At 43.4% G+C, this 19,555-nt stretch overlaps 1 protein-coding gene across 1 annotated transcript in view; it reads left to right on the plus strand.

The window, feature by feature from the left end:
- The window catches only part of LOC306748543 (retinoic acid receptor beta-like), a gene marked incomplete at both ends in the record, with an annotated part of 60,328 nt that overhangs the window by 26,214 nt on the left and 14,559 nt on the right, over positions 1-19,555 (plus strand). The window contains 2 exons of the mRNA XM_079231720.1: positions 893-1,034; positions 12,993-13,153. Of these exons, the coding sequence (XP_079087846.1) occupies positions 893-1,034; positions 12,993-13,153 (303 nt within the window). The remainder of the gene's footprint in view (positions 1-892; positions 1,035-12,992; positions 13,154-19,555) is intronic.

The raw sequence follows: 19,555 nt of genomic DNA on the forward strand, positions 1-19,555 counted from the left end.
CTTGATTAATTGGAAATGTGGTTACTTAATTAAACCCTTTGTAAACGTGTGTCCTGTGGGGGTTTGTGGGCCAGCCCTTTTCCACACATGCTAAAATGTTTTTTTAGGCCTCATGAGTAGACTTTACATCACGACCGCAACTAAACTTTAATGAAATTCAAGGACATTCATTTACTCTTTTTTTGTTTTCAAACCAGTGTTAAAAATGAAATTATTATGGCTACATTATTAAAATTTTCTGGCCATTCTTGGCTATCTAGGAGCAAAACTTAATCACTTGAGTGAATCCCTGAGCTCAATGTCTCCTCACTCCACTTCCACGGTCACTGCAGCTACATGGGTTCTGTACTTATTTACTTATATCTCTTTTGACACTAAAACGTTGAATGAGCCCAATTAAGACCTATTATTTAACTGCTGTTCTCCTGGATCACAATGAAAGCGTTCTTTTGAGAGAAACGGTGGCTTTGGTCTTCTACAGAAGCTCAATGTCACCTTCAGACGTGGAGCTCCCCGCCCACAGCTGAACCAAAGTCCTCGCTTATTCTTCCATAACAGCATCAGCAGCCTCACTGTTTGATACCCTGAGGTTCTTCACTCTCTGTTCCCACAAGTGCTCTGTTCCCGAGGTTAAATCCAGCATTTGAAGCTCCTCGGAGCTCCCAGCAGGGACACACCGACTCTCTTTTCTCTCCGCCTTAATGGCAACGGAAAAGACAAAACATCCAGCGCATTGTTATACAGGCTGTCGGGACATTATGAGATCCAGTGGTAGGGGAATTTTCAATGTGTTAGAAAATATGTGGCAACTGAAGATTAAAAAGAAAAATTAGGTTAACGTTGTGTCCTCTTTTCATGAACACCCCCCCTCCTTGTCTGTCTGTTTCCTCAGGGTTTTTTCCGCCGAAGCATCCAGAAGAACATGGTGTACACGTGTCACCGGGACAAGAACTGCATTATCAACAAGGTGACGAGGAACCGCTGCCAATACTGCCGCCTGCAGAAGTGCTTCGGAGTGGGAATGTCCAAAGAGTGTGAGTTTCGGACCCGATTTCCACAGAGTGCGAGTTGAATTAAATATTGTCATGGGTTTGAAATAAGGCGACCACTGAGGCTTTTCCACCCATGCAAGAATAAAATTCACAGGAATTCATGATTTTTTTATTTATGAAAAGGACTGAGTTATGGGTACAGCTGGCTATTGCTTGAATATTGCTTTTGCAAATCTTTTCCATTGCCATACCTGAGTTCTGGTATCGATAACCAACCAAATTTCTTCATTCCTTTCAATATCATTGGCCGTCTTCTCATGTGTCTTGCTTGGGTGATGCAATCACAAGTGGACAGCTCACCAAAGAAGAAACAAAGGAATTGTCAAAGTTGTCATATTGATATTTAAGGTGTGCTGATGGATTCATTACATCTGCTTGTGCCTTGAGTAACATGTAAGAAAACATCCCACCTTCTCTTGCAAGAGTCTTACGTTCCAAACACTCAGTTCATTTAGATTCCTTCTATGTCTTTGGGATTTTGAAGCTGCAAGTAACATCATAAAACTTGTTTAAAAAAAAAAGTTGGAAAAGCACTAACATTTGCTCATGAATCTTAGGGTGACCCAATTTTGCTTTATTGTGTCTCCCCGTTTGAATCTGTTCTACGTTTGCAAGAACGTCTCCACCCGCTGCTCAGAAAATAGAAAATAGAAATACCAGGAAAAGAAGAATCCGTTTTTTATATTTATTTTTGGATAAATTAATTGTTACATATTAATTTGGAATATAAAAAATTGTCTTTAGAATTTTTATATATTTTTTCAATCGTTTAGTTGAAACAGTCTGCCACTGGTTATGTTAAACAGTGGACGCACGGCTGCATGTAAATGGGAATATTTATTTTAATTTTTCATTATTTACATTATCATGTAAACAGCTTAGTAAGAATAGTCTCATTTGGAATAAGGGCAACACAAATGTATTTTGTGCACGTGAACGTAGTCATTGTGAGTTTATCGTTGGCAAAAAAATACAGAATAGTTCTATGTTAGAATATAAAGGCAAGGACAGCACATGGCCGAAGGCATAGCACACTTTAGGTGTGAAACGTTGTACATATTTTGATGGACAGCACTGCTTCTGTCAGATAAGATCTCATCCGGTTTTGGCTGTATTGTTATGACTATGATGTGGGGGTGATTAATTATCTGAGTTAGAGATGCTGAGTCTCCTGATAGTTGATCTGCCACATACATTATTCAATCTCATGTGTGTTTCCTCTGCTGGCTACTGTTTCAGCCAGCGAGGAAGAGTTGCATCATTCACAAAGTCCTGTCAAACATCCACCCAGCTGGGATTTGATAAATGATGTGAAGAACCAATAAAAAAAAAACAGGATGCAGAACCTCTGCATTTAGGAAACCTTGCTTCTTGCGGCTGTCACTGCACCTTATGTCCCCTCTACTCCATTGTCATCCAGGAACAGTTTGCATTTCACAGGTTATTGGCATCCTTTGATTGCATCAGCATTTATAGCTCAGGTCCACTTTGTGCTCCATTAGCCTCAGGGGGGGACCATTCCTTTCTCTTATGCTGTTTCACACCTCAGCAGAGGAATCATGGAAAAGATGATGTCTTGATGCCCTCAGGATATAACCCACCCTGCACCTCCCACTCACACCCACAGGGCCGTGAGATGATGAGAAACGGGGACTATCCTTTATTCAGGGTTGGAGGCGATTGGGTGGTGTCCTCAGCGTCTTGCTCTGAACGTCGACAACAGAAGGTCCGTGCCGACTGGGCAAATTTCCAATCTTATTGCTGACTTGGTGCCAGCAGAGATAACGTCAGGGTGTCACCAAAGTCATTATAAATCCTCTGTAGGTCATGAATATACACATTGGCATGGCAATCTGGTGCATAGTGTCCAAGATATATGGACCGAAATGTTGCGCAGAACTGGGATTTTTGTAATTCATGCTAATATGACCACGGGAGTGTTTAAACAGATGATAGCTGTAGCCGTTAGCGCGCCATGTTGACATCTTTGCGCTAGCTAAGAATTTCAAAACATACCAGGGATTCAACTTCTTCACATAGTTTTTCTCATTTATGTACCAGAGACAATCCCCATCTACTCAGGTGTTTCTAATTATTTAAGAACTACTACTAGCAGGGCTAAAAACTGTAAGTGTTTTAAATCCAAATGTTCATATTAACAATAGATTGAATGATCATGAGTCCTGTGAACGTGTTGTTCGTTGTGACAATCGTATGAAATTATCACCAAACTTTGCAGTTGCCCTCAGTTCTACGATGCCATTCAAATATAATATAAAGATGGAACATAAAGCTTTTATGCTGCTTTAATAATTGCACCTATTAGCGACTACTGTTCCTAACATAACATATGTTAATTAATGAGCTAAGCAGACATTCAAACACATAATCAGACAAAAACACTTCCATTCAGTTCTGACTGTATGTTTAGAATCATACGAACCATTGTGTTGGACGCATCCAATATGGCCGCCATAGGCTATTAAACACCTGAAAGCTTACATTTGTAGTGGTCGTTATTTTATAATGACAATCTAGAGTGTTGAGAGCTCAATCTGAAGCCGGAGTCAGAACACGGGTGGCAACATCTGCTTTTGGACACTGGACTCGTGCTATCATGTGCCTCTGGAGATTAATGAACTGCTACTTAGAGTGCAACACAAAGGGGGGCATTGTTGTATGTGTGTGTGTACATGTGTGTGTGTGTGTACATGTGTGTGTGTGTGTGTGTGTGTGTGTGTGTGTGTGTGTGTGTGTGTGTGTGTGTGTGTGTGTGTGTATGCTGCACCAGCAGGTATGCGATTGAATGCGTCATTACACAAGTTGTGTCTCTGTACTTTTTCAGTGGTGAGCGATCATGAGTCTCATGAAGTCATGAGCACTGATGTGATCCATTATTAATCTGGTGGATCTGCAGCAAGAAGAGGAGGAGGAAGACTGCACGGTGTGTTTGTCATAGTGTGTGCGTGAGTGTGTGTTTTGTTCAGTTCCAAGGGCCTCAAATATTCAGTGTCATGAGACAGAAAAAAGAAGAGTTTGGCTGAAAACAGTCCGACATACACAAAGGTATATTGTGCGTCCTTGGGTTTAAAGTGTGGGGAAACTACTTCTTTGTGTACGTTTCGAGAACAATCATTTTCCCTGTCCTTTTGTAAATGAGCAACAAATTGGAAAATACTTTGATGTGTAGGTATTCCTTTTTTGGGATTCAGATATTCATGAATCTTTTTCTCAGAAACGACAGCTGGTGACTCAAAATAATTGGGGAGGACAGGAGGAAACTAGCCAACAGTGTCATGTTATTTTACACTCGTTGGCTACTTATCTCTACTTTATGTAGCAAAACAATGGCTCACAATCACTGAGCCGCTCTGGAATGAACCTCGTGTGTGCGTAATGTGTCACTAGGAGCCTGTGAGTCCAACGAGGGGTGAGCGGCGCGCAGTGGTCCGTCGCCCAATACCGGGATCCAGTCCCAGGTGAGCTGAGTGCACGCACGCCACCGTAGCCCCGCAGGGTCCAGCCGGGACTGCTGAGAGACGCCACTCCCGCCGCCACTAGTCCAATAGTTAATCGATCGCGGATGTCGTCGTTCTCTCTAGTTCTCTTGGACCTAGTCAAACTAAGTCTACAGGGTTTCTCTAAACACACCGCGTTACCATGATTACACACTGAAGCTTTTAAGGGACCGTGTCCAACTCTTAAGCGTGTCAGTGGGAAGCAAAAACAGGCACATAACATAACTGCTTGTGTTGAACCACAGATTATGGTGAATTATGTCCTTCGAGAGTGACGTCTGGAATAGCCGGCTTAGTCTGCCGCTCCTGTGACCCGGGCCCCGGATAAGCGGATGAGAATGTGTGGATGGATGTCCTTAGTTTCTGCTACAGTATAATACAGTTTGCACTCGGTGGTTCACGTTACCGCGGTGTCGAAGTGTCTTTCCAGCCTTGCAAAGTGAAGCAATGTGGTTCTTTGACAAAATAATGTAATATTCTATAAAACAAATCTTGTACGAAATCGGAAAACTTTCTCGCAAATGTAGGACTTTATAAACTCAGAGAATATTCAAGTGTTTCTTTGTAAATTAGTGATTTGTTTCTCCTAAATTTGCGACTTTAATGTAGGACATTCTGAGTTTTTTATTACCCCCGTCCCCTGGCTCTAATACTTTTTACCCACGAAGACCCTGATACACCATCCTACCTTCACAGCTACAGCATCAGCTGTTCAACCACTAAAACTATTGTTTTTTTTCTTCTTCTTTTAATCATATCTGTGTGGAAAAGCCTCTGAATCTGCAGTAGAGGACCATCATGAGATTAATTTAGCGGCGTATTCGCCTCTCATTATCTTCCTGCGTCAAGGTCATATTTTCACAATGCAGGTTCCCCCCCCTCCCCCGGTCCCATCAGTACCATTAGCCTAAACCCAATGCTCTGGTGGCAGCGAAGAATTATCACGGTTGCTCGACACCCACCTGGTTAGTGTTAGGGAGCTGCCATGTTAAGTGCCGTGGCAAGTGGCCCGGTCTGCGTCACGTGGGCTCAAATAAATAGTGTTTATTTAGCGCTGCATCTGTTTGCTCACAGAGACGCTGCGCAGAACTTGGCAGCGGCGCAGATGGCTGGCCGTCGGGTTTCTCAAAACGGCCGCCGTCCACGCCCTGCTGCTGCCGAGCCACACGGCGTCCCAATAAAGCGGCACAACAGAAGAAGAAGTAGAAAAAAAACGTTGCCTTGCTGCACCGGTGGGCTCGAGGCAGGTGACAAAAAAATAAAAACCAAAGAGGAGGACAAAAGACAGAGGGTGAGATGTTGCTCACTGACTGAAGGAGGGGGAGGGATGGGAGAGTGACAGTAGGCATCGCTGTGGAGAGTGTATTTAACAGCATGTCTGAACTCCACTCAATGGCTCTTCATCCCTTGGTCTAACACTCTGGAGAGCACTTCAGAAACACTCGCTCATTCACAGCGCTCCCTCAAAGCCCGACAAAGCCGCTGGGTGGAGGGTTTAACACAGTGCTAGTGCGTTGTGCATTGTGTGCGCATGTGTTTTAATGCCTGGGACCCCACCTCCAGGGCTGGTTAACTGTTAACTGGCGATACAACTCTTGACCCATTAATGCATTCAGTTAAACGGTTAAAAGAGGTTTTCAAATGTATTTTTTTTTAAATGACATGGCGCAGGGGAGACTTGGCAGGGAAGAGGCTCCATGTGTCCAATAACAATCCACTCAACATATTGAGTATTGATCAGAAAAGAAAATCTAATTTAGCATCCTGACCCATTTCAAATATCATCTGTACCGTTTCCACCAGTGAAGCTGTAAATGTGTCTGGATTGGACTGAAAAATGGAAAACATGTGACCTTAAGTAACAGTTATAGCATCAGTGCAAGTGCATTTTGGTTATGACAATTGTTAACTTTGAGCCTTAACAATAAAGCAGCATTTATGTGCGATGCAAAAATCTGACATCCGGGACTTCCAATTCATATTGTCATTATTGACTCAACGCAAAAGACCTGATTGGCAAAAAAAAACGGTGTGGATTGTAAAACTAACTAGGTTATAAATACTGTGGAATATTTTTTAAATATCAAAGTGGAGCTGGAACAATTAGCCTAGTTGATCGACAGCTGCGCTGATCAATATGTCGGTATTACCAATGGTCCAAATGACAAAGGGGCTGCTCATAGTGACCCACACAGTCATCAACAATGCTGCTGCACTGTTCTGCTCCACAGAGACATTCAGTCAAATATAGACATCGGTATTATGCTTTTCTAGTCGCCGATCTCTAATAATGTTGCATTTTAAACAACCAATCCGTTTAAATTGACCGATATAGAAACGATGGCAGCGACTTGTATACCAGCTGCCATAATAATCAAACAACAAAGGGATCTGTCAATCTGCCAATATGGGTCAAGAATGATCTGCAATTAGTATCGCCGGCGAAAACACGTGATCCGGGATCACGTGAAAATTATATCGGCTCCCTTTTTTCTTTCTGATCCGTGACACAATCCAATCCGAGGGTTTTATGATCCATTGCATTAGAGAGTTATGTTTGCTGGGGGTTTTCTGCTTTCCTGTGAGACCACCGGTCAGACAAAGCAAGCTATTGGAGGATGCCGCCTTATAGGACATTGTAGTAGGCACTGTTTTACTGATTTCTCTGAAACAGTTGACAATAAGTTGACACTGCAGGGGTTCCAACACAGGCTGTTGAATGTTGGCATCTGATAGGCCTTCAAATTTGTTGACCTACTACTCAAACTGATCATCCTGCATCTTATTTCATCACATCCCTGGTACCTGCCAATGGAGCTCCATGTCCTTTTTTTTCCAATTCAGGGCCCAATAAGTCTGAATCTCACTCAGAAAGCAGAAGCCAAACAGACACTTGTGGACCAGCGAAGAGAGAAGTGCAGATGCATTTCATGTGGAAGTCACAAGAAGTGATCACAGGCACTGATGAGAGGAGAGTCCCTGCGCTGGATGGACTCCCACTGCTCCTTTTCTGGGTATTAAAAAGCCATATATTTTCATGGCCTCTCGTCCGATGCATCATTTGGATGTATCTGCTCATGCTCGCAGTAATTTGCTTGGAGTGTGGTGGTAATTGATTGCCCTGGGTGGGTGCAGGGGCTGCACTCGCCACGTCGCTGTCTTCCTGAATCACATCTCGTGGCTCGCCTGCTTCTCTGTGTGGAGCGCAACCCCCTCGCTAGACAGTTTGTCACCACACTATGACAAATGACACTCAGACACACAGGAGCAGATTGTGTACCATCCCCCTTTCCGTACCATTATTCCGTACCATCCCCCCTTCCGAGGGGCAATGCGTTTTTGAGTGTTTTTTTTTTCTGTGTTGTGTGTATGAAGAGACTCCTGGTTTTGCCCTCAACCCACCACCATGGTGTCCTTTGTTGTGAACGTTACTAACCCACTGACAGCAGTGTTTTGCACAGAAAAGTGGCAAGAGCTTTGGGAGATGAGGCGTTGCTCTTTTTATATGACACTTCACAGCTGCTGGTATTTTCGAAACACGGTGATCAGGATAAAAAAAGATGCCATTTTGGCCGTGGCAGTGAGAAAATCCTCCCTCACTAGCTTAGGATACAGGAAGTAGTTAGGTTGGATGGCCCGGTATGCTTTTAAATAACTAGTTTGCACGTTGTATTGTCCGAAAGTCCCCACTCGTGGGCGGAGTTAAAAGGCGACCGTCATAGAGAGTAGGGCGACGCAACGAGGACGCTTAAATACGAGGACAACGTCGCACATTTCCAGACAGTCTCTCCTGGCAGCGTCTTCACATGAAAATGGACAGAAATAGCTGCATAAAGAGTGAAAAAAGAGACACATGGCCTGGCACACAGAGCGAAGGGAATCTGATGAATGTCTACTGGCAGTTTGATTGCCTGTGTTTGCGGTGATAACCCTGCAAGGTCAAAACTCTCGTGTGTATGTTGTGCACGTTTCGTGGATAGATTTGCATAATGTATTTATATAAAAATGTTTGCTAACTTTAGATATTTACACAGCTAACAGCCATATTTCGCAATACGAAGATTTGTGAGCTGGGGCATGTCGCAGAGAGAAAGAAAGAAGGTGTGTTGGAAAAACACAATTTTTGAGAACGAAAGATATGTGGCTTTAAAAAAACAGGCTCATATTGAGCAACACATCGGTCATAATCTGTGTTCACTTCTCCCATTTGAGTAAATAGACTCAGGACTTGCCGCTGGTCTCCTGAAGAGACAATTTTGCTTCATCATCGTCTCATTTCGCGGCTTTCTTCCCCAATTTAAACTTCAACTCACTTTGTTTCCTTTCCCATGAGCATTTCTTGTTTTGAATCCCATATCTGATTGTACACCACATACTTGTTTTGTTCGAGTGCACCGGAGAGTTGTGTGGCAGGTCTCTATTGCTCCGCTCTGATTGGCTACTTCACTATCTGCTTTATCTGCTGCTGTGTTCAGTGTTAGCAGCTTTTCTCTGTGGAGCAGCAGATTGAAAGAGGCCCAAAGGCTCTCTGTCCTCTGTCAGTCAATCCCCTCCCACTGCCCCCACTCCGACACCATAAACCAAGATGAAAGACACGGTGCGGATCAGTTCTCCCATCACTGGTTTCATTTTACCTCTATGAAGATTAGCGTTGCCAGGTACACTCCAGTGTGTGTGCCCGGTATCCCTCCAGTCTTTGTTTAGTTAAATTCAGTCATTGCTCCCGTTTGTCTGAATCCCATTTTCAAAATGAATTAATCAACATTGTCAGTGTCAAAGTTTGCTTTTACTAAATGGATCATCCCAGTTGACGCAGTGGGACGTCTCTTACATATACGCGCTCCCATATAATGGACATATAGGTCATAGATGTAGGTCGAAATGTATGTCGTGATTACTGTCAGCACATTGCTGCTGCCTCCCAGCATTGGCAGTAATCTGCATGAGGCCCAGGCTGACCAAAACATTCAGTCTGGATCTCTGAAACAGAACGTTTGATCAACTCCTCTTCCGTTTTGATGCTTTGAGTCGGTTAAACAGACATATACACAGCATATGGACCGAGTTCCTGCCTGGGACCGATCTGGCTCGCAGACGATGTGCATTTGCGTATGATGCGTATCATTTATGTATATATATCTTGACTAAATAATGTGCATTGATTGCACCAGGAGAGACTACTTGAAGGGTGTGAAGCGTTGTTGGCAAAGCAGATGAGACATTTTGGGTCAACTCCATCGAGGGTTAATGCCTGATTATAGGGATAAGCATTATAATCTTTACATTTTTAAGTCAACCAGTTAAGTCGAGTCCTGGTAGAGGTGGTGGACGGAAAGTAGCAGTTGGTTGTGAGCATTAGCATCAGGAGATGGAAGCGGTCTGCTTCAGCTCTTTAAGTTAAAGTTGTGCCGGCATTTGGGGAAATATTCATCTCCCCCTGAGTGAGATACAATAAGTCTCTCTCTTTGTCTTTGCGTCCGGTTCTGAGATGGGTGCAGGATGTGTTCAGGATAGTTTAGCACGGAAAACAGGTTAGCTTAGCTCTGTCAAAAAGTTTAAACATTCCAATGCAAGTGGTGAAAAAAACTACCTGAGCGAGCAGCTGTGACCATCACACTGAATGGAGATGTGTTGATTTATCCCCGATCACACATCAGCGCTTGAGACTGCGAGATTAGAGTGTATAGATAACATCACACTAAAAATAGACACTGTTTATCAGGTCGGCAGACTCATACATGAGTGTGTATAGAAATGAGAGGATTTAACACTCATTATGACGACGGCTCCGACAAGCCAAACTGAATTATTCTTCATCATCGCATAGGAATTTCTTTTATCTGAATTAATTGATTGCTTTGGCCACTAACTTGTGCAATCTGCTGTTAAAGCAACGTTGATTTACTATAACCTTAGCACACAGTTGCTCATTTTACACTTCCAGAAGACGCAGCACAACATCACAGTGCTGCTTGTGTTCACCTGATGAATGTTAAGTCGAGTACTCGCTCTCTTATTAGCCTGTAGCTCTGTTTTGGTCTCCACTAACTCAAAACATCTGGCTGTCTGTCTGTCGACTATAACTTTAATCTCCGCTGTCTAAGATCTTTGACACCGCTCTGTCTCCTGCTGAGCGATCTGCTCTTGTTTTCTCTGCTTTCTGTCTGACTGCGTCCCTTCTGGTTTTACCCCATCTGCTGTAATGTCATGTGATTTGACGTTGTCACGTTTTAACTGTTTGTGCTGATCGTATGCCTCGTATTGTTTTGTATTTACTGCCTGTTTTATAGATGTCCTACTTAGCATGATGCTGCCTTACTCCTTTTAAGTTGTTGTTTTTTAATCCTTCTGTTCATGTTTTGCTTTCTCCTGTTCTAATTTTATATGTTGAGTGTTTTATTAGGGGTTTTTTATGGGCAATTTTAACATCCGGATAAAACAGTTGAGAAGCAGCCTTTTGGCTACCACATGGCATATTTACAGGCGTGTTGATCGATGTGCATTGCATCGCCCCTGAGAACAAATAAATAAGTAGAAATATAAACCGGGTCCTTTCGGGCTCGTCCGTGGCTTCACCTCTTCTGTCGAGCCGTGACGTTAAGCCAGCGAAGGTCTCGGGCTCGTGAGTCATGGTGTTCATTAAAGGCAGCGGGGGAAACAAATAAATAGATTGTTTTTCCAAAACGCTACCATCCCCTTTCAAGACTTGTGACATGAGCCACACAACACGCCGCTGAGTTGTCACGAATGTCAACGGGATTTCGAACGAGATGTTCGTACTTTTGAGACAGAACCCGGAAGCTCCAGTTTCGCTTCGGCTCTCTGTAGCTACGCTTCCCAAATGCTACTCGGGAAGTGTAGCGAAGCCACTATATTTGTGCGCCGTTCATGTAATTCGTTCACCCCGAAATTACAAGCAGCCAAGAAGTAAAAATACATTCACATCATTCTCCTATTCATAGATATTAGGAATTTCCGACAGCATATTATCTTCTTTGGCAAAATCGCCTTCTGTGACTCATATTGCAGTTTTTTGATGCATTGTAGTTGTAAAATAAATCTACTAGTGCAGTTTTTACCAAATAATAATACAAATCCATTTTAATAATAATCTAAATGAAATGCCTTGTGGCTCTACACAGTCGCATAACAATACTGTATATCTGTACCGGCATTAAACCCCAACCTGCATTCAGATGCCATCCACTTTTCCCATTCAACCATCTTAGTGCAATATGGGATCACCAGTTGGCTCTGGTGCGTGAATATAAAGGGCTTTATTGTAAACTAGGGCAGAGGATGTGTCTGTTGTGTTGTCAGCCAAGGAAGGTCCCTTGGGTGTCTCATCGCTGACAATGAGCCCAGCTCTTTCTCTCCGGCTCCACTCTTTATTATTCTAAAGGGGAGTATGCAGCTGATCAGGGATCTGCTGCTGTTGGGATGATCACGCTGCGTGTTGAGTAATAAACCTGGTCGGATTGTTTGAATCTCCTGCTGCGACCGACTTCAAAGATCTGCACTTAATGAAGCGAAGGAGTCTGCAGACTCCGGTCTCTCAGGGTGCACTTTTTTTACGCAGAACACAACACCCTGGGCTTTGTTGGAGCTGCTGCCTGTTTGGCGCTGTGGGTCTCTCTCCTTATTTGAGATTTGTGAAAGCATTTCTACATGTGGTTTATTATTCAGTGCAAGGCACAGTGTCCAATCGCTGTCCTGCTGCCATAATCCATAGAAGAGATGATAAATAGTAGAAGATGTGTTCATCTAGATTGACTAAAACACATTTCTCACCATGCAAATGTATTTACTTCCTCATAAAACATGCATTGTTTACATCCATGTCTTCTATATTCCTGTCTTTGTTAGCTTATTTCTATATTTTCTGTCAATCAGTTGAACAGCATGAAACCATCAGTAACACTGTATTAGTAGCATCCCTAGTGACAAATTATATTTTACTAAAAAGTTGCTGAAGATCTTACCCCAAACTTTGTTTTGTCGCTCCGACTTTTAACACCAATCCTACATCCAGTGTGTTAGATCAATCTTTAGACCTGAACTTAGCACAGATAAGTCACATACAAAAGAACCAAAAGAGCTCTGAGGTCATTCATGAATTAACTAAATTAATTTATTGAGCCACAAAAATCACAGAATCCATTTGTGAAGCGCTTTAGTTTTCACAGACTTCCTTATTGGAGACAAAGTGACAGAAACTAGTTGAGCTGACGGAGTCGAAACTTTCTGTGCTTATGTAAGGTCTCAGTTTTACACTTGACAACTTGCTGCATCTCTTAAAAGTACCCGGGAAGAAGAAGAAAAAAGCCTTCTAGCTACAAAGTTCTGTTGCCTTTCACATTGTTTCAAGTCCACGTTGCATGTCATTGTTGACGCTAATCCATAATCTTTTCTTCTCCTTCAGCGGTTCGAAATGACCGGAATAAGAAGAAGAAGGAGAGCCCAAAGCTGGAGCTGGCAGAGAGCTACGAGCTGACAGCCGAGCTGGAGACCATCATTGAAAAGATTCGCAAGGCCCATCAAGAAACCTTCCCCTCCCTCTGCCAGCTTGGCAAATACACCACGGTGAGTTCACCGCCCCGTGGTGCTTTCTGCAAGATCTATACGGCAGATTAAGGAAAGTGTTGGGCTTTGGTTGCACTTCTTTTTGAATCATAAGCATAACAACGTGTCTTTGACTCCTTGACTTTGTTTCACCAACGGCACCGCATGCTCCTTTGATCCCATCTAGCTGCGAGTGCAGAGCTCATAATGATAATCAATTTCTTGTACTGTACTCTTAATCCCCCTCTAATGCACCTCGAGAGCACAGACGTACTCTGCTGACTGTACAGGCCAATCCTGCCAACAACACTTCTTCTTCTCTCAATAGCTATTGATTGGACATTAAGTCTGATGGAGAGACCGTAAAAAAAACATGCATCATAATAGCACCGTGAAGCTAACACACCCAGGACTTCCAGCCTCTGGTGAGACTCGTTGTCAGTGACAATAAGGCCGACGTATTCGAGTCAATTCTGTTTGTATACTATATGCAATATAATGGAACTTTAAATGAATTAAGTGATGACCAATTTTCAAGTGTAATTGTAATTTTAAAGATGTTTTACTGCTTGCTAGTGCATGATTTTATTATTTTAACCAAAAATATCAATTCGGTAAATTGATCTACGTATTTATTAGTTACATTTTGTCTTAGAAAGTTAGTAAAGCAACAATTATGTCGAGCCTAATGTTGCGTATTGACAAATACAAGAAGGATCCTAGTCTCTTCCACACAGTGAGAGATACAGCTTACTGGTACCCAAAGCCCAGGTATCGCCATCTGTATTAACAGGGTGTGTTTACCACAGTTTTTAAATGCTGCTGCAGTGAGAGGAGATATTAAAAGGAGACGTCAGGACTGGAAGACGTTGCAGACCCCTTGCCAGCCAGCCAGTTGCCCATCAGTCTGGTTGAGGCAGGCACCAAATTCAAGCCTATAGTCAGACATGTCTGAAAAATTGAATGAATGCAGCCATTCCAGCGAATCATTATGGGCTTCCGTAAATCAAAACGGGGGCGTGCAAGTGACAGATTTGTGCGCTAATGTGCGACGGCGCTAAGATGGGTGTTACGAACGCCCGACGGGGTTTTATTATCCCTGTCATCTCCCGTCATCAAGGCTGAGAGGTCTGTGCTGTCCCTGAACCTCCCTCAAACCCTCAGAAGCCGGCGCTAAACTAACAACCCATGAAGAGGCCAGATAGCGAGGGGACGCTAATCCACGCAGGACCTTGAAGAAGAGGCCCGTCGGTCGGACACGTCAGGCCTCGCTCGTGCGGTCTCAAAGCGGCCGACCCTGCGCAGGGAACTGTACATTTCCCTCATCTCATGAGTGACAATGAGCTTCCTCTTTCCCACTGCACTCGTCATGACTGGGTGCAAAAGTTGGAGGTCACGCAAATGTCGAGGGGGGGGGAAAGAAACCTCTAGAGCGAGCATTTGACGCAGCAGAGCCTCGTTCAGGCAGAGTTTTGTGACGCTTTGACAGGCCAACGGTCGGAGCCGCGGGGCGGCTGATAGCTCGATAGCGAGCGGCGGAGACGGCTGCCGCCTTGATTGACAGGTCGGCGTGGCAGCATTGTGCGGTTGGGAGCTGACGACGTCTAATGTGTTTTGTTTTTAAGACGACTTACATATAGATTACAGCCGTGATTGACACCGCCGTCGTACAAACAGTCTTCTGTGGGGAAGCGGAGGCGCACGTTTAATGATTTGCTGGTGCTAGTTTTTGAAATCTCATGACACCTGTCAGTCATGTCAAATACTGTTTGTACAAAAATACACAAAAATCCGCTGAGCCGCCATAATGCGCAGTAATGGATCTCTTGTTGCGGTGATGAAAGTCACTCAGCCACTGACAATAAGATGGTTAAGAGATGCTAAAATGGAGCAAATTGGCAGAGAGTGTAGCTATTAGCTTTCCGCCGCCACCACTGCTGCTGTCGTTTCAGTGTACAGTAAGCTCCCATCTCCATAACTCTGTATTTTTTCCCTTTTCAATCCCAACACAAAGCTCCTAATCGCTGTAACCCCTCTCTACTCCGCCCTCATCCCATTCCCTCTCCCACGAGACACTTCAATGATTTTTACAAAATAAACAGTCTGCATTGAGGCAAAAATCCACTGCAGAAAAAAAAGTAGGACATAATAGCAGAAATCTTGCTCCCTGGTTAGGATATAAGCCAGTGTTTGCTGTTTGTTGGAGTGGCAGTCGGGCCTCAGATAAAGCCTTAATCTGGATCAGTGGTAATTATGCTTGCTCACAGACTGTGAGAAGTTCCTCATTATTACAAGCGATTGGATCCTGATGCGCCTTTTGAGTCCTCCTCGTCGGAAAACAGAAGAGGAGCTCCCGCGCCCCTAGATTAGGTTAAAGCTCCAATTATGTGGTGAAATATTCAAATCCTAGTCTGCGGTGATTTAGGAGTTCATTGCCGGGTTAGCGGAGATAGCTGCGCGAGTGAGAGGGCTTAGCTCCACAATGAATAACGCTTCATTGACAGTGATGGTGATGAAAAACGAGCTCGGCAGTTTCAAAGACAAAATAAAACATTAGCGCTCGGCGGGGCCCCCGGCGGCTCCAGGCAGCGCCGGCCGCTGCTTGTACAGTTACAGTACACGGGCCGGCCACATTACAGTTTGTCCGCCATCGCTATTCGTCACAGGTGCTGGCTGCTTTTACTGCCGTCTCCCTCTCTGCGTCCGTACACACACAGGAGCCCGCTGATGTACTGTTTCCACACTGCCAGCTTCTTTTCTAATGTCGCAAGTTGTCTAATTTGTTTAGATAAATGTTCTTAAATGAAATTAGAATTCCCCGGCAAACTTCCTTGTTTCGCTCTATTGAATTATGGGACTTGTGTAATTGACTGAGATTGCAAGGAGGAGTAGGGGGGGTGTTAAAAAAAACTGTGAATTATCACACCCTCCTTCCTTCCTTCCTCCTCAGCTCCCCCTTTTTCTTCCCTTTCCCTCTCCACCCAGAGGGAAGAGCAAGATAAGTTGCTTTAATATCAGCCACCTCCATCCTGCTCCCCCCTCAACATATGTGCACACACACACACACACACACACGCACACACTCACGTCTCGGCACCTCCTCCTTCCCCATCAAATTGGATGTCAATCAGTGGAATGTGCGTCCGTAGTGCTGTTGTGTCGACTGCAGCTCGTTGTCCGTGATTTAAGCACGGCCCTAATGTGCCTCTCACTTAACCCCAGATCATATTAAATGATCTCTCTCTCTCTCTCCTTCTCCCTTTATACCCACCTCCCTCTCTCTCCCTCTCTTTCTCGGGTGGCCACAATAGATTGTTTGCTGGTGACAGTGTCCAGCAGCCGCGGCGCTAACTGCCTCCCAGTAACAACCTCCGGGGGATTGATGTGCTGCGAGGCAGAGGGCTGCTCCAGCTGTCTCCTCAGCCACTTCAGCGGGCTGCAGGTCGCCGCTGTATTCAAGCCCTCTCGCACTTAAAGAGCTCCTGGGGCTTCGGCTTTGACTGATGTTGAAGTTCGGCAACATATTAAGTAGATATTTGATTTTCAGTAAATGGTTTCTTATTAGTTGGTCGCTTTACCCTTCAGCTTCCTTTTCTTCGTCAGCTCAAAACCGGTGCGCTGTCCAGACGTCATGTCATCTGTCATTCATTTTTTCAAAGTTTGGTTTCATCAAATTCAATAGGAAAGACTTTACATTCTATAATTTAAAACTCAAACATGGTCGGTGTTTTATAGGAGTACAGTTCTCTCCGGCTTCGGCTGTTTAAATGTGACTTTGGGCCACAGATAATAAATGATTCAATATTTCTGCACACAAATATTATTCCTAGCAATATGAAATAAGCTTTGAGACATATATAATGTAACACGAATTTAACTGAATGGCAGATTAAATATGAAAAAAATAAGAAGACATTTAGAGACCTTTTGGGGAACAAGAGTGCTCCATTTTTTCATTGGAATAACCTTTGCACCCGAACAAGTATGCAAAAGGGTAAAGTTATGGCTTATAATAAGATGGTAAAAGTTGTTCAACTTTCAATGTAATGCAATTTAATTATTGTTTTTGAGACAACTGTTCATGTAGGAGAGAAGTAAAAGAAGCAGGTGAAAAAAGTGACTACTGGAACCCAACGTCAAGGTTTTTGGGATATGAATGCTTCTATTCATGTGTAGAAAACCACATGAAGGACTTTATGTGCACTAGTTCCAGTGCAATGGTCTGAATGCTGTTGTTCCAGAGGCTTCTCTACCCTGATGAGAATAACACTCAGACAAATTATATCCCATTTAGTATAAATGGAGAGATTGCATAACACCCCTGTGACTAGAAATCTTACAATCTGTCGTGTTCCTTTGCTGCATTCTTCTGAAAGCTGCAGGGTAGACATGTGTTCGCTCCCTTGGTTTGACTGTTACAAGGGGAAAATGTTAGGGGAAAATCTGAATTTAAGTTTCAGTTAATGCTGCAGACGGATTTTCTTATTTATGTCCAGCTGCAATATTCTCTTTGTCTGGGTTTTTGACATACTTTAGTTATGTAATGCTATTTTCAGTCTATTGCTGAGTCTGTGTATTCTATTTATTATTTATCTGCTGATACAACTTACTTTAAAACTGCAACGCCTGAAAGCAAGAGTTTGTTCTCTTTTTTCCCAAAGAAATTAAGCAAAGTCCGATACAACCAAATGACTGTGTCACGGTATATCGACACAAGAAAAGTATTGTGATACCGTTAAAAACGGTACAATGCCCCATTTTTACCAATTATGTAACCATCACATTGTTTTAATTAGATCTGTATTCATGATGTGTGTTCTCTCACATTCACGCCTTGTGTATATAATATATATATATATATATATATATATATATATATATATATATATATATATATACATAATATAATATTGCACTGAAGTACTGTACACACCAAAAAAACACATAGGATCCGTCTTCCAACCTTTCACAATAAAAGCCTTAGACATTTGCATTGCATCACTGCCCATGAGAGGGCACTTAAATTCCCTCTGAGCGTTTCGCTACAGAACTGCTCACACTTATGTCTGCAAGGATTTATCCTGCTGTAAGCAGCAGTGTGACGTGTGACGGTGGAGAGATCTAAAGCAAGACGTTCTTTAGCCCTGGTGGGATATTAAAATGTATGATCATGCTCGGATAAAATGATTCACTCCAGCTGTTTTATGACTTCTTTTCATACCCTCCATTGCCTTGCATTGACACAATAGGTTTGTTTGTTTTCGTCCGTTTATGTTTTTAATTGCGGGTGTCCTTCAATCAGAGGATCGGCGGTTCGATCCCCAGCTCCGCTAGCCCATGTGGATGTGTCCTTGGGCAACACACTTAACCCCGTGACACAAAACCAAATTGTCCTGCTACAATGTTACCGTCAGGTTGTATCAATACTATTGGCTAAAATACACAAAGTGAGCATGTTCCTCTCTCTCTTTCTCTCTCTCTCTCTCTCTCTCTCTCTCTCTCTCTCTCTCTCTAAATCCAGACTGAATGGGGATACTTTGCTTCATGTTACTGACTTTATTTTTTCATAAAAAACATTTAGTAGCCTATATGTCCAAGGAGTTTGTTTGGAGACACACAAGCACTCTGTATCTATGCAGTTGAATTTATGATCTGAAAATAAAAGGCTATGTAGCAGTCAATTACAGCAGCAGAGAGGCTTTGTTTCCACATCTCCTAGGGCCTGTGAATCATACTGTGTACACATATCACAATGTTCCTGCAGGCCCGAAACTTGTTGATGCTGTCAAGAGCGCTTTTAGTTTTGTTGTTTTTTTATATGCGGAAGCTCGAGCCCTGTTGCAAAATCAGTGGACTCTTATAAAAACACGTACTGTATGCTACAAGGGGGGAAATATATCAAACACGGGCTGGTACACGGTAATCAGTGCTAGGGCTTATATGCGAGCTAGAATTGGGTTGTGTATGAATCCCATGGACTAAAAAAATAGTTCTCGGTAGAACCCCCTGGGTGGGGTCTTGTTACCACCCTGAGAAGGTGGAAAGGTTCTGGATACAACCTCCCACAGAGGGTTCTCTGTAGAACTTCTCATGGGGGGTTCTGGGTGAAACCTTTCACGGATGTTTCCAGGTTTAGCCCTGTATGAACCTAACCTTCTAAAATGCTCTATTAGGAACCCACAACGGGTTCTCTTTAGCTGAATAACCCTATACGGTTCTAGTTAGCACCTTTCTTTCTCAGTGTATCCAGTCTGTTACATAGTCTGTCCACCAGAGAGCACAGTGAACATTCTGTTCAGTCACTATATTGGTCACCTTTATTAAAAACAACAACCTAAAAACGATACTCCACTTTAAAGCTCAACCACGCGTCGGTCCCGTCTTGTCTTTTCCGTCTTGTCCCGGCTGCAGATTCGGTCGAGA

This window comes from Taurulus bubalis (assembly GCF_910589615.1).
Source record: "Taurulus bubalis genome assembly, chromosome: 16".
Lineage (NCBI taxonomy): Eukaryota > Metazoa > Chordata > Actinopteri > Perciformes > Cottidae > Taurulus > Taurulus bubalis.